This window comes from Haemaphysalis longicornis, unplaced genomic scaffold (assembly GCF_048455015.1).
Source record: "Haemaphysalis longicornis isolate Haplotype H1 unplaced genomic scaffold, Haemaphysalis longicornis Haplotype H1 scaffold_4, whole genome shotgun sequence".
In the NCBI taxonomy this organism is placed as follows: domain Eukaryota; kingdom Metazoa; phylum Arthropoda; class Arachnida; order Ixodida; family Ixodidae; genus Haemaphysalis; species Haemaphysalis longicornis.
In genome coordinates, this window is record NW_027526361.1 from 129,146,867 (window position 1) to 129,161,363 (window position 14,497).

At 45.1% G+C, this 14,497-nt stretch overlaps 1 protein-coding gene across 5 annotated transcripts in view; it reads left to right on the forward strand.

Moving 5' to 3' along the window:
• Positions 1-14,497, forward strand: part of LOC144179371 (thrombospondin type-1 domain-containing protein 7A-like) — a 579,123-nt gene that overhangs the window by 213,552 nt on the left and 351,074 nt on the right. For all 5 annotated transcript variants that reach the window (XM_077707698.1, XM_077707699.1, XM_077707702.1 and 2 more), the window contains one exon: positions 11,681-11,885. In XM_077707698.1, coding sequence (XP_077563824.1) covers positions 11,681-11,885 — 205 coding nt within the window. The remainder of the gene's footprint in view (positions 1-11,680; positions 11,886-14,497) is intronic.

Consider the following 14,497-nt stretch of genomic DNA (forward strand, 5'->3'; position numbering starts at 1 on the left):
CCATGAAGGTCTTTTGCAACGAAGTTGTCTATGGCTAGGGTTCCGTGTTTTGTGCTAGTCCGTCAACAAAAACAAAATTGCCCTCTTTTCGATTAAAAAGATTAGAGCAGCTTGACTACACTATTTTTTTACAATAGAGAGCTTCGGGGACACGTATTATGTCTCAAGCGGCTTATGATTTATATGGTGAGCACGTATTTATAACCCTTCTTGGGATTGCATTCTCATAACTGAAAAAGCTCGTGACTTACACTCCAGAACTGCACACGCACCTAACACGTCGTTAAAGCGTGTTCGTACAATTTTGTTCCGCGAGTGCAAAAACCTCTTGCGCAGAACCAAGATTACCACGAATGCTCAGTCGAAAACTGCTGTAACTCTAGTTTTATGAAACTGTTAGGAAAAACAATTACTTTGTCACGATACAGAGGGTCTTATTTACTTAACAGGGCGGGAACTACTGATTTGAAAAAAGGCGGGCTACTAAACGTTCCTACAGCACCAGTGCGAGAACGACTTCTGTCTCGTCGTCCCGTTATCACGCCACCTTTTGCATATACCCCTTCAAGGGGGTAGATTAACATTATCGCGGAATGGTGTCTGCTACAGTGTACTGTTTCCACCAGTTTCCGACCATCGATGCGCAGCTTGGTGTGTGAAAATACGGCATTGTTCCGCTAAGACTCTCGATGGCATAAAGTACGACGAATTTTAGCTCGATTTATTAGTTAGGTAATTCTCAGTAAACTTGCAAAGACTGGAAATCTCGTCTGTCGTCAGTAGTTGAGCTTCTGCGGGAGGAAAATGAAACACCCCATGTTTCTCTCCTATGGTACAACTCTAGTCCTTCCGAGCATCAACGAGTGTGGACAAAGCCATAGTCACTACCGTTACCAAATAACGAGAAAAAATAAATACGTATACATTCCCCAACCAAGTGGGGATGTCTCTTTTATACAGCTTCGCGGGTCATCCATCTTCGCAGAGTAGAATGGCTACTAATGTTTTGTTTTCTGATGTTCTGCAGTGCATTATTGAGGCCCTCTGCGTTTCCCACTTCCTTTTTCCACCGTAAGCCGATCATGAAAACCTACCCCCAGGTCATGGGCTTATTGCTGAAGCTCCGGAAAAGCAGTTTGTCCCAAAGTCTATCCAGGTGTGTCTTCCAGCCTTTGTAGCAATAACACAGAGTTTTGTGACGCAGTTAGCTGCTGAGCACGCGAAATTGTTCTTCCAAGATCAACATTGTCTAGCGTCATATTGCCAATGTCGTTAGATGGCCAACGAAGCATGGAAGTCAAACATCATGTCGAATATAACCAGTGGCTCGACAGCTGACTCTCTCTTTCCCATTTCCGTTACAATAGCTGAAGTAATTCAGTATTTGTTTGACCAGGGCACACACAAGTGTTTGGCTCATCGTTTCATTGTGGGCATGCTCCGGGTAGACGCAGGATTGAAACAGGGCGATATTGAAAGCCCCAGGGCAGGCGATGGACCTTTCATAGTTGCATACTGATATTGGTGTGCGCATAAAACACAAAAAAACTTAAAGAGAATAGGGGTGCACGCGAAGCTTTTCACCAGTCTACATAAATTGAACCAAAACTTAAAAACCGAAACCCACCGCTAACCAAACCGAAATTCATCCCCAATCAACCCAAGCCCATACCCAATCAGCACCAATCAAGCGCCTTACCCATCCGAAACCACAATCCACGCAACGCACTGGCTTAGCAAGATCCGCTCCTAAAGGAAAATCATACCACATACCCAAAGATATATATTTACCGCTCACGACATAAAAAATAACGTAATCACCTCACCACCGTCAGATTCACTCCCACTGGAGGGTCTGATGTCATTTTATAGTCTTCAGCAACTTTCAAATCAGTGGGTCGTCTCCCGGCATGCAGCGCGGCCCATGAACGACAGCGTCTGTGCAAAATGCGCTGCGGTGAATAGGCAGATGGGTCTGCAGCGCGCCAATTTTAAATTAGCCTCTCATTTCCCGCCGTGCAGTGCGACCTACGAACGGCGGCGTCCACCGCAACGGCGCAGCACAAGTGCCGCCTCCAGTACTTTCTATATTAATTCCGTGTCGAACGGAGCAGTCCGATACACGTCGGCATCATAATGGGAGGCCCCCAGGTACAATTCCCACCATGGGAAGCGTTTTCTTCTTGAGGCGCCTGGTTTTTCGGAACAAAATTACGAGCTTCCATGACAAAATAGACTGAATACAACCTTACCTTGAATATTTCGTTTACGTCCACGGTGCCTCGTCATTCGCAGTGGGAAAAAGATACGCTGGTTCATCTTCATAATACAGTCAAACCCGGTTATAGCGAACTGTAATATGCGCCGCGATTAGTTCGATATATTCAATAATTCCATATATCTGAACCCGTCTATAACAAACTTTTTGTTACCGGTTAGCAATACGTGGTACCCCTCCCCCTGCCATTACCACTTAACGAAACAAACACATTAAGTATGCTATTACCTTACACAAAACAATCGATTTATTGCATGCAATAGAGTTAATTTCTGCTTTAACTCCCAAATTCGCCAGAAAGGGGTGATTTTTGTTTTCGCTTTCGTTTTGGCGGCACCAACTAGCACCGCATTCTCTACATGAGACATCATTTGCACCTGTTCAAGTACGTGTCCTTTATTATCGAAGCAATGATGGCGGAGAACATCGGCTGGCAAAAGCGCTTCATAAAGCATCAGACGTCTTTACGTTGTGACGTCCTCAGACTCTTCAGTGCTTTCAGCAGCAGCAGCTGCCATGATATCGGCGACGGTGTGCGCGCTCGAGGGGCTCCCAATGACGGCAACATCGTCGTCAACACCCCGAATATCCTCTGAGGACACTCCTTTCGGCACAGCATCTGGATCGTTGGCGAGCTCTTGCAGCAGTTCGCCGGTGATGCCATCTTGCCCCGGACTCGTTGGCTAGATGTGCTCAGTCGTGAATTCTGTGCGTCGGAAACAGTTACGGAAGCTGTCGGGTGTCACGTCGGTCTTCGCGAGGCTCAACGTCTTAATCATGGCCAATCATCACCTCAATCGCCGCTCCGAGACAACGCATTTCGGTGGCAATTGTAGGCGCGCCGAGTTTCATATATCCGATGTGAACTTCGTTATCAGGCATATGTTTCGTATGCATTTTCGTAACATATTCGCTTTTGTTCGATATATAGCGTAATTCGCTCTATCCGGGCTCGTTATATTCGAGTTTGACTATATGAGACAGTGGCTTGCCATAGAGGTTGCAAGCGTACTCCTGTTGGAAGGTGCGGGAGCTGCTGGGTCCGCATTTTTTGTCAGACTTGTCACAGGAAGTTTTGATTCGCATGTAAGAAGAAATGGTTTAAAGAGGCCGCTCAGATAAGTTTTATTTCAAACGGGACATGTCAACGCTGGTAGAAAGTTAAAACCGTCTATGCCTTTGTACGGTTGGGAACCCTTCTACGAGCTGCACCATGCCGCCTCTTGTACTTGTCATGCGCGCGATGTTTCCTCTTGCTTTTTCGGCCTTTTATGAATTGAAGGGCCCTGAACTTGGTAAAGCGCGTGCACAGGGCTGCAGCAGGAAATATTTGTCGCTAAGTAGTGCCCATTACGCAGCACTCTCTGGCTCCCAGCGAAGTCGACACCACGATTTACATCGAACTGACCGGACCTCTGCCACCGCCCACTGATTTCCGGTGTCTGTTGACGGTGTTGACAGATTGACGCAGGGGCCGGAAACCACGCCCATTCGTGAAATCACCGAATGCATCGGTACGGCGACTTCCCTTCGCACATGACTCTTGTTGCCAGGCCTTCATTGCTGCCGTTAGAGGTAGAAAATTTGATATCACCTATTCAAGCGCGCTTTGCATTCTTGATATAATCCACCTACGTACTACCGACTCTCATTCAGGGACCAATTAGCTATATGGTCCATTCCAACGCAATCTCCCTGCCGCCGTTAAAGTCCACCATGCAAGAATACGGCAGGTATCGCAAATACAACACCGTTTTTTTTGGCATTCCTGTATGCGAGAAGTGCTCCTGGCAGGATCTCCCGCTTAAAATATGAATGCATTGGTCCTCATATTTTAAATAGGCCCCCAAAATTTTGCCGCCAATTGCAGCGGGTCTCTGTGCCATTAAACGCACGTTTGGCCCTGGTGGATATCAGAAACTTAATGTCAGCATTTTGAACACAAAAGGCTACATAAGCTGAGCTGTAACTGAGGCTCATGCAAGCGTAGAAGAAGTTACATGCCCAAAATCCTCGAAAAAACCACCGCTCTGCGTTAAACGCTCCACCAATTACAGCAAAGTTGGCCATACTGCAAGGCTGAGCAAAGAGAATGCGTTCAGATCAAGTGAAACGAACAGCGAATATTGAAGCTGGGTGCGTTCATTGTTTGTCTGGACCTTTCTTGGGCGAGAGACTTCCGAAAGTGTGAATGCCTTTATGTATTTGTCGATACCTTTCGCGTACACGTGCATCACTAAACGTGATGGTGGTTTTTAGGTCCGCGAGTCTTGAATTATTAAGCCCCGTAAGAATGTGATGAGGTGAGGTTCCCTGAAGAACAAGTGGTGGCTCCTAAAAAGAAGAAAAGGAATGACGTTAGCGAAGACTGATGACAACCACTGTATTTTTTTCGGTTTAATTGTTACGTTGCTACGACGAAATGCTGGTCAGGTCCACTAGACCATTATTTGCGTCTATTGAGTTTACCCGTTCCGCATGTGCAATTCACCTTCCGAATTCACTTCAACTGCATCCCCCCAAAATTGCTTGTGGCAAAAAACTTAACGTGGGTTATCAAATAACTGCAGCTGTCTAGCAGTGATCAACGTCCCCCAAGCCGCGCGACATCTCCAAAATACTCCGTCGTATCAACGGCACGGCCCGTGACCTCATCGTTTGTTTCAAGAATACGGCACCAAAGCACAGATTTAGTGTAGCCCACGCCAAACTCACTTCTTTTGCAGTCCGCACGCAGCAAAGAAAAACGTTCTGGGGGTGGTTCGGAGCACACCAAACATGCGAGATGACACCAGTAGCTAGCTATACACTATGCGGAGTTCGCTCGGCCCCTTTTTCAACTTTCCGCGAAAACCCTGTTCACGTCAGCTTTTCCCTGGCTCAGTTCGTGTGCCTGTCGCTCGGAATATCGGCGTTAATGCACTCGTGATATGACAGACGCAAACTCCCCGCAAGAGCGTATCCTTCGTTCTTTTTCCCCTTCGCGAGGCAGCCCCGCTATAAAATGGACGGGGAGAATGCTCAGTGGCTGCGCTTGAGTTCACAAGTCGCTTTTGACAGCTGCTGGGAACAGGCGGCGACCCTTTTCAATACTTTATGCTGCTTCGCTGTCTTTTATAATGCAAACATCGGGGCTTCGAAGTAGTTTTGTGTCCCCCAGGCAATGTGCGCTTGTTTATTTGTTGTCATTCGCAATTTCTCTATTTTTACTGCCCCAGGCTCAAGGAGGGCGGATTGTTTGCGATTGCGAGCTTCAGATACGACCTGTGCGGGGTTGAGTAGCTTATTGAAAAGCGCTTACATGTTCAAATAGATTGGTTTAGCGCTTTCCATGCAAACTTGTTTACGTCTTCTCTTGTGATGAGGATCTCCTGACGTGGTGATCGTCTTATGGAGATGTCTTCTAGAATAATAGTAGCTTAACTCTCGTTGAAATACAGCGCGGCGTTGTAAGGGCACGAAAAAGAGCACACACGAAGCATAAATTATTGATGTGAACAAATTGAATGTTTCGTAGAGCAGAAAACGGCCATTGGCGGTCTGCAGCTTCACAACGGCAGTTGACATCGCAGACAGTGCCGAGAGAAGAAAACAAAAAATGGAATTGACAAGAAAAGGAAACTAGAAAAAAATCTGCACAAATTCCTATGCAAATCTCGCTGCTTGTACAGACTGTGTTTTTTACAGCGAGATTTGCATATCAGTAGGCAAATACTCGTTGTTATTGTATTGTTTTAGGATTTTTTTGTTTCATTTTGTAAAATATGTAAATTAAAATTTTTATAGCCACTGAGTCGTTAGTCATCCTATAGCAATTATAGCCTCTACTTTGCGAACAATGTGCTTTCCTGCGGATGCAAGAAGTAGTGCAGGGTTGGCCCGCTTTCCCAATTTTTAAAGACGATACTCTTTCTTGGGCTACTTAAACCCAGAAATTTTGGTCTGTCTGTATGTCTGTCTGTCTGTCTGTCCGTCTGTCTGTCTGTGACTCGATTCAGCCACCCGGCCAAAGCAAAACAATGCCTGCGCAATAGTCTTATATAGTCACAGCTAAATCTACCCGTAAATTCCGGTGTAATGCTCATACTTGTCAACATTGTTGAAGAAGAACAAGACATTACGCAAATATGAGACAACAAATCAATACAGAAGTGATATTTGCAGTGTTCCTTTATAAAAAATCAAACATGCTGGACTTTTGCGAAATTAAATACTTCATCAACTGCAAAAAAAGAATTCACTCCGCCGTCGCCTGCTGTCGCCCGCGCCACTACAGCTTCTGGCGCCATTTTAAGAAACCAACCGGCAACAGTTACGCAAGGTTCCACTAGATTGGTTTCACGTTCTGCCTGCAACGCACGTGGAGTAGGGAAAAGCGGTTCTATAAACGTTGAAGTAGGGCGCCTCGATTCACACACGTCTTCGCCGTACGGCAGCGTTCGCATCGAGACACCCGGTTTGGAGCAGTGGAACGCGGGAAATTTAAAATAATTTAAGCAAACATTTGGCGTATTTGCCTTGGGAGGAGCGCGACGCAAGAGGAACAACATGAGAGGTGAGAGGGAAAGCGAAGGGAGGCATTTGCTTCGAAAAATCCGATAAAGACTATCGTCTTTTGACGGCATTTGCAACGAAAGGAGCAGATACGCGGCCAATTTTTATTTGTAATTTTCTCGTTCTTTTTGGGGCTCTTTTTTTATCCTTTGTTTTTTGAAGGAGGTCTAAACGATGCAATTTTTTATTTCTTCAGTTTCTTTATGAGTAATATGCATTTTCGAATTTTTTTCTTTTCTTTTTCAAGATTTTGTTCGGTAAATGACCTCCATTTACGCTAATATACGGTATAAATGTGCTACTCTTGCCAACTATGCCTTTTTGTGGAAATGGAGGCCGTTATACTGGCTGACGCATTTTCGCAATTCTTTTATCCGTATTTTCGGACTTTTTAACTAAGCCCTTACTTTTGCGGATGTGTTAGATGCATATTTTTGATTTCGTCAGTTCGCTTTTGTAAGATTTTTATTGTTTTTTGTTCTTCGAGGCGTTCTAAATTCCTTTACAAGAATTATCTCCATTCATCCAACTACAACGATTTAGTGGGTCACTTCTGCCAATCATATATTTTATGCAAATCTACGCCTTTATACAGTTGGCTAATTTACGCAATTTTTATTCGTACTTCCAACGTTATTTTTTTTTTTTAGGATTTGGAACCTGAGAAAATTTTCGAGCTCTGCCGTCGAGCGTAATCCGAAATGTCAGCCCAGCCGAGCGCACGTGAGCGTGCGCCTCGTGATGAGCGACCGGCGTCGGCCAGCTCGACCTCCGAGAACACTCTGCCCAGCGTTCGTGGCGTGATCTCTCGCGTGCTTTCTTCTCGCCAGTTCCCGTGCGTTCACAGACGCTGAGTTCGCGAAGCCGGTTGCCGGGAGTTCTACCGCTTGCTAACGCGGTCCACATTGGGAGAGACGGGAAAGCCTGAAGACCAAACGATTCGGGCCTGCCAGTAATGGAGAACTTTCAGCGGCTAGTTCGGAAAGCCATGTGAGGTGCAACAGCCAGGTCTCCAATGAAGGGAGATTCGGCTCTGCTCTTTCTCCTGTCTTGCATTGCTAGTGGAAGCTGCGCGCTGTTTTTTTACAATTATCGTTTGTTTTGAGGAGATTTGCAACTTGGATATTTTAGATTTCGTCTGTTCATTTTGTAAATGTGTATTTATTACGATGTTTTGTATGTTTTGATTTTTCAAACAAATTTTTTGATGAACTATCTTCATTGAGGCTGTTATAAGGCTTAATGCGTTTCTTCCGCCCATTTCGCATTTTTTGTGCCAATGCAGGAAGTTACATGGTCCTGACTGCGTGGATACTCGGAAAAGAAGGCTACGCGTAAAAAGTGACAGAAATCGGACAGTTGTGTGCTAAGACCTCCAAATACACCGATCGGAGTTAAAGTCGGCTTCACTACACTGATATATTACAGTTTACAAGGGCAATGTAGAAAGTCTTCTCTAATATGAAGAAGTAAATTTCTTGCCCACAGTACAACGCCCTTTTGTGCTAGGCTAGGCTAGGCTAGGATGCGGGATCTGTGCTAGGATCTGTGCTAGGCTAGGATGCGGGATGTAATGGCGTCGTTGCAGAAAAACTCCATGTGGGAAAGCCAGCCTACAAAAACAAGCTTAGACCGATAAGGTCCTAATGCTTCCTATTTTGATATCAGGTGGCTTTTATTGCTCCTTCAACGATGTTTTCTCAACAATACCTTTGTGCTTAGTAGTGCAGCAGACTTTAATGGAATCGATTGGGTGTTGGTATTGGCTGGCTTTTCGACATTGCGGGTTGCACATTAGACCATACTAAGAAAGAAAATTCAATGCGAATTTTGCTCAATGAAAGTGATGCGAGTGTAATCTTCGACAGCGTGCCGAAGCTAAAGCGGCGTATGACGAGCGAGCCCGCGAGACGGCAGGTTAGCGGCAAGCGACAACTCACAATGGGTATCGTGAGACAGATAATGCCGCAAAAGCGGCTTCAGCGCGAAGGGGACAACTTATGAGTTCAAGGACGCGTACGCTTGGTTTCAAGGGTCATTCCCGATTGTAATTACGGCTGGAGTTGCAAAGTGTGCTTAGGGCTGTGGTTAGATAACGTCCTGAGCGCATATCATTACGATTGTTGGGAGGGGCGGTCGCTGAAGGGTTCTGGGCACTCAGGACGCCTTATCGACTCCTTGGCCTGAGCGGACTAAGCCAGGACGTACTGAATGCATTGTAACCTTCTACTGTAAAAAAAACGTCCTCAACCGACCCCCCAAGCTAATCATGCAACAAGTTTCGCGTTGCTTCAAAGGTCCCTAGCATCAATGTCTAGCTATCTGCATCTCAAGGCTGAATATACAGATGGAAGAATACCACTCAGGTGTATTGGCCAGTGCCCACGACAGTTGTAAGAGGCCCATGGCAGATTGCCCAACAGATGGAAGAATACCACTCAGGTGTATTGGCCAGTGCCCACGACAGTTGTAAGAGGCCCATGGCAGATTGCCCAATTCGCATCGGCTTTGGCGTTAAAATATCCACTGAAATGGGCAGTGTGCAATGTTCGATTGGACATTAGTTCTTTTGCGTCAGCAACGCATACAGCATCATTCGTGTGCTTCAACGTTCTCCCATTTCCTGATTACCTAAAATTTCAATTACCGAGAGTGTTACGCAGCCATGGTAGCCAGCAACTAAGGCAGCGCTAAAGTACATCATGCCAAAACGCACCTTGTCTTTAGGCATGTACAGTTTAATTGCACGTCCACATAAATAAGCATTTTGAAGAAAAAGTACAATAAGGAATTACTTGTGGCCTTCTTATGCAAGGCGGATGAAACTTTGTCTTCAGTGGCATTGTTCAGGCACCTCATCCGACCGTGGTCCTTTAAACTTTGCTGCGATGAAGTCATGTATCGTGTTCTTTTTTCTAATGTAATGATTACAAAACTTTGGTGATGATGTTTGTTAGAACACCTATGAGCTTCTCTTCCTTAGAGGTTCCCATAACCTAACCCCAGCGCGACGGGATGTCCATCCCGTCACGCGACGGGATGGACAGTGGCGGTGTGCAAGTCATAGAAAGCCTTTCGTGTGAGCGCATCATGTCACGCGTTACGGTCGGACGCACAGATTTAGAGAGGGAGGTGCCTAATATGCTTACGCTTTAATAGCGCTTCTTGACCTCCGGTCGCACGCCACTTGAAAGGAACAGTGCCACAAGCAAGACGGACGTACTAAAAGATGTACACTGCACTGATGACCGGTGTCTTGGCAACTGAATCACAACTAACTCATCATCCAGCTCTTCATCTGGGGCAGCTGTTGTTGTTACAGACATTTCTCTTACGTCACTTTCTTCCTTACAAGTGGATAGAAAATAAAAAAACAGTTTCAAATCAGTGCACTGTTGTCTGTTCCACATCCGCTTCATTTTAGGCGCTGTTTTTTTCTACGTATCAGAATGCACAAAACTAGCCCGACTTAAATCACTTGCTTCATGCGCCACCCGTAAAGAGTACTTTGCTATGAGTGTAGTTAAGTTGGAACCAGATCAGACTTTGTGCTAAATGAGAGGAGGTACATTGTGAAGGGACGCGAGTCATAATTTGTGTCTATCGCGCAATAACTATTGACTGTGTGAGATAATTCAAATTAGAATTTCGCGCTACTGCGGTTCCACTTAAGACGTGAAATTAGATGTAGTGAGCTTCGTAGCCATGCTGAAACCTTGGCTATTGGATGCCCAAATGAACGCTATGGTATAATATTGTCGCATTCGGATCTTTTACATGCGCTGAAGGCTATGAATGCAGGCCATTTCTTTTCTTTCTCCTTCAAAAATACAGCCGCAATGATATCGAATAGAACCCTTAACCACGTGCTCTGGAGGGCAACAATTTAGTCACGAGTGTATTGCGGCGTGTATGGGATGGTCGTCATTGCCATCATAGTCACATAGATTGGAAAGTGTGATATTCAAATTGCAAACACATTGGCTTTCCTTGCATGAGCATGTCTTGTGCAAAATAACTGAAACCCTTACCGCCAAATTCCGCAAGGTTAAGCAAAATTTCTTTCCAAGGATTTGTTAAAAAGTATATAGAACACAGCATACTGAATGAAATTTAACAATGTGTTTATCACTTTTATTGCAAAAACGTTAGGTATTCCGTTTAATATGAATTCAATACATCGAAAGTTTCGATAATTTTTTGCAACAGAGCGCTTTTGATTGAAGTAAATAAATTCTGAAGCGCGTGTGTGTTGTGAAGTATTGTGAAATCAATAGGATTTAAAATTCTCGGACCTTGAAAATTTCTTGTAATTAAAGCAACCAGAGCAGTTCGGTAGTAAACACAAAACCATCCCTCCCATTTACAAAGTCGGTGTACTTCGTACATGCACACAATCGTGTTTCAAAATACAGTTATATACGTAAATGCAAAGGGCCCGGGCGGCAAACTAGCATTGATACAATGACACTACGTGGCCTCCCATAATTATGCCTGATCACGCAAAGTTGCCAGTCTGCCTGATAGTTCGCAAGCATTCCTATTTTCCTGCTCAACACAGGGCATGTACGCACTGTTGTGAGCGGAAGCAGAATTTATTCTACAAAATGCGTCATTCTTGCGGCTTCAATCATGTTTTAATGCACAGTGCGGACCATATGCTAAGATTGTTTGCACCATCAACAGCCGATCGCCCAGTCAGCTGTGCTGAGTGGCAAACACATTTCTCTCGAGGGAATATTAAACGAAACAAAAATAGCACCCTCCACCGCCCCTTCGGCACCGCAGGTGCCGCAGCAAGTGTTACTCACCATGACAAATAATATTCCCGTTTTTTACTATTCGCAGGGCCTTGGCTGCCATGCGTTGCGGAGTCCAAAGATGGCGGCTGCGGTCCAGGCTGGCAAGGCCGCAGTGTTCGCTGCGTGGATATATGGGACGACATTGTGGCCGAAAGGCACTGCCGCAATCACCCCAGGCCGCACGCCGTCCAGGCATGTCTTATTGCCTGCGACAGGAACGATGGAATGCAGCACCAGCATTCGTCGCTCAGGTGAGCCATTCAGCTAAGTGGCTGAGCCCACAAACTGCACATAAGAACTCTTATCCCCAACTGGAAGGAACGACGTGTGCCGTTTTTTTTGGGCTCTGTTGTAATCACCGGATGCGTTATAGGCATGTCATAAGATCGTGTGTTTGTGCTAATTCTATTGTTTATGAATTAATTTGGATCTGTCACTTTATTTTGTATTTGGGAGTTTTTTTTTCATTGAGGAAGTTCGTTGGAGTATAGAGAATAACATTTCCTGTTGCTGACCATATATACATATGGGAGTCTGTCTGTCTGATTATCTTCTGTCTGATTATCTTCAACAACTTCAGGCAGAAGCATCCAATCATAGGCTGAGTTATGAAGAAATCAATGGGAGGTTTCTGCTTCGTTGTTGAAACATCTGGGTGATTCATTGCCCTAAGAATTACTTAATTTACCAGAGGTATGTGGAGCACAATGAAGAAATCATGCATCTGCTGCTATTCTCAGAAACGATGCACGAAGACGAAAAGTTTTGTCAATCAACATTTGCATGCACCTCTTGCATTCTTCTGGAATACACCGAAAGCCCTGATTAATATACAGCGAAGCCCAGATTAGCGGACAATTTTTCCTTTTGCTTTCTTAACCGAATATATTTAAAGTGTTCTATAATTACACGCACCCCCCCCCTTTTGTTTGGCCACTTTTGACACCTTGCGCAAGAATTATACGTACACTTGTACTCTTGGAGCTTTTTCGTAAAAAAACCGTTTCTACGCGCGCACGTGAAATTTAGGGTCATCTTCACAGGTTTTCACCTCAAGAGGCGCATAAGGCTTTTTCGTTAAGAAAGATATTTATTTTAGGAGTGGAAATGTTGTCGAGGTATGGCCTCCTCAGTTCAGGAAGGCATACGCTTAATGGCCTATCTTTCCCTTCGAGATAAACGCGTCTCGATCTGCACGGTGAGAGCAGGCCAAGCTAAAATCCCGTTGCTGAGCTTTTGGTTTGCGGTTGGACGACATGGATAATCACAGTCACTTACGGGCAACCGCACCATCTCACCTCTTACCCCGAAAGAATACCAAACCATAACATAACAATGAAAATATAAGAAACGTTGGTGACTCAACAGAGTGGACTCAAGAGAATTAAAATTCGCTTAGTTGGAAGTTTCAGTTAAGTAAAAGTGATGTACTTTTTCCGGCAATTTCACGTGCAACCCATTTGGAGAAATAGCTCGATAATTTTAAACCTTTCCGTACTAGACCGTTTACCCACTCTCCGACCATTCCGCCCGCAAAGTGGGTAAATGTTCCAGAACGGAACGGCCGGACTTTTAAGCAACTTGTGAGAGACAAGTGAGAAAAACCGCTAAATTTAGCTTTTAACACCCAAATCGGGCGTACCCCCCAGAGGACAGCTACGGCCGTGTGGCCATGTACGGCCTTGTCGGGCTGTACATAGCTCGACAACGAACCGCGAAGGTTAAGCTAAGACCCATTACATCGGTTAGGTAGAAGTTATTTCGAAGAAAAAGCATTGATGTGACCATTATTTCTCGGTGAAATTTCAAATTTTCAAGCGCGAAGGCAGCGCCGTGTTTTGTACTGATGTCAGCACCATCGCCGCTGAGGTAGCTCGCAGTTGATAAATCGGGAAGACAGTTGAGACTCGCGTCAGTGTGCGCATCTTTGCATTTTGATCTCCTCAACCTTGTCTGTTGCGCACAGTACAGTGTGCGTAGTTTTTGTGGAGGACGCTTCAGCCTTCGATTTTAGCAACAAGTCTCAACTGTCATGGTCATGGCGACAAAAGTCGGGATTCTGAACGAAATTAAGGATGCAGACGCGTTGCGGAGTAGTAACAATACCTTTCTTGCGCTTTTTGTTTTACTTGAAGTTTAGTTTATTCGTAGTGTTTTGCGGCCCCCGTGGACTTAGTATTATCGGGAGTCGATTCAGTGCGGTCACCTGCCCGCATTCAACTTGGAAAACTGTAAGAAAACATGAGCTCAAAGACAACGCAACGAGCGGAGATAACACTGAGCAATCCCAGTTACAATCTTCAAAGCTCGGCATCATTGGAAGCCAAAAGAACTGTAAACGAAGCTCAGTCACCATTGTCTCAGGAGACACTGCAAAACAGGGTGACCGGCATTTTTCTAATTGTAGTCGAGGTAACCGCCCGACGCCAGAACGAAGCCAAGGTTACTATTCCGTCAGGTGGCATATGGGGTAGTACGTGATGAATCTTTTTATTAGGTTTCACCTGGTTTTGTCAGTGATTTCAAACTCCTTGTTTAGTTACTAAAGCGAGAGTGTGTCTGTACTGACGGGACCGCTTTTGGCTGCTGCCTCAGTTGCACTGAGCCACTTGTCATGCCCTGTTATAGGGCTGGGAGTCGGTTATCGCCTATCCCTTTTTCTTCACCTACCCGTTTCAACACTGCATCTTATTGATGACAGTAATGCTTCCCGTCGCGTAAGAGTAACATAACTTTAGAGCAAAGGAAAGTTATACGCTCTCTTCGTGGTCACATCGAAATTCACATGTATGCTTGCTGCAGTAACGTATTACAGCCATAGGTGAAGGTTTTTTTTGTTGTCTGAGTGTTATGTATTGTGTAT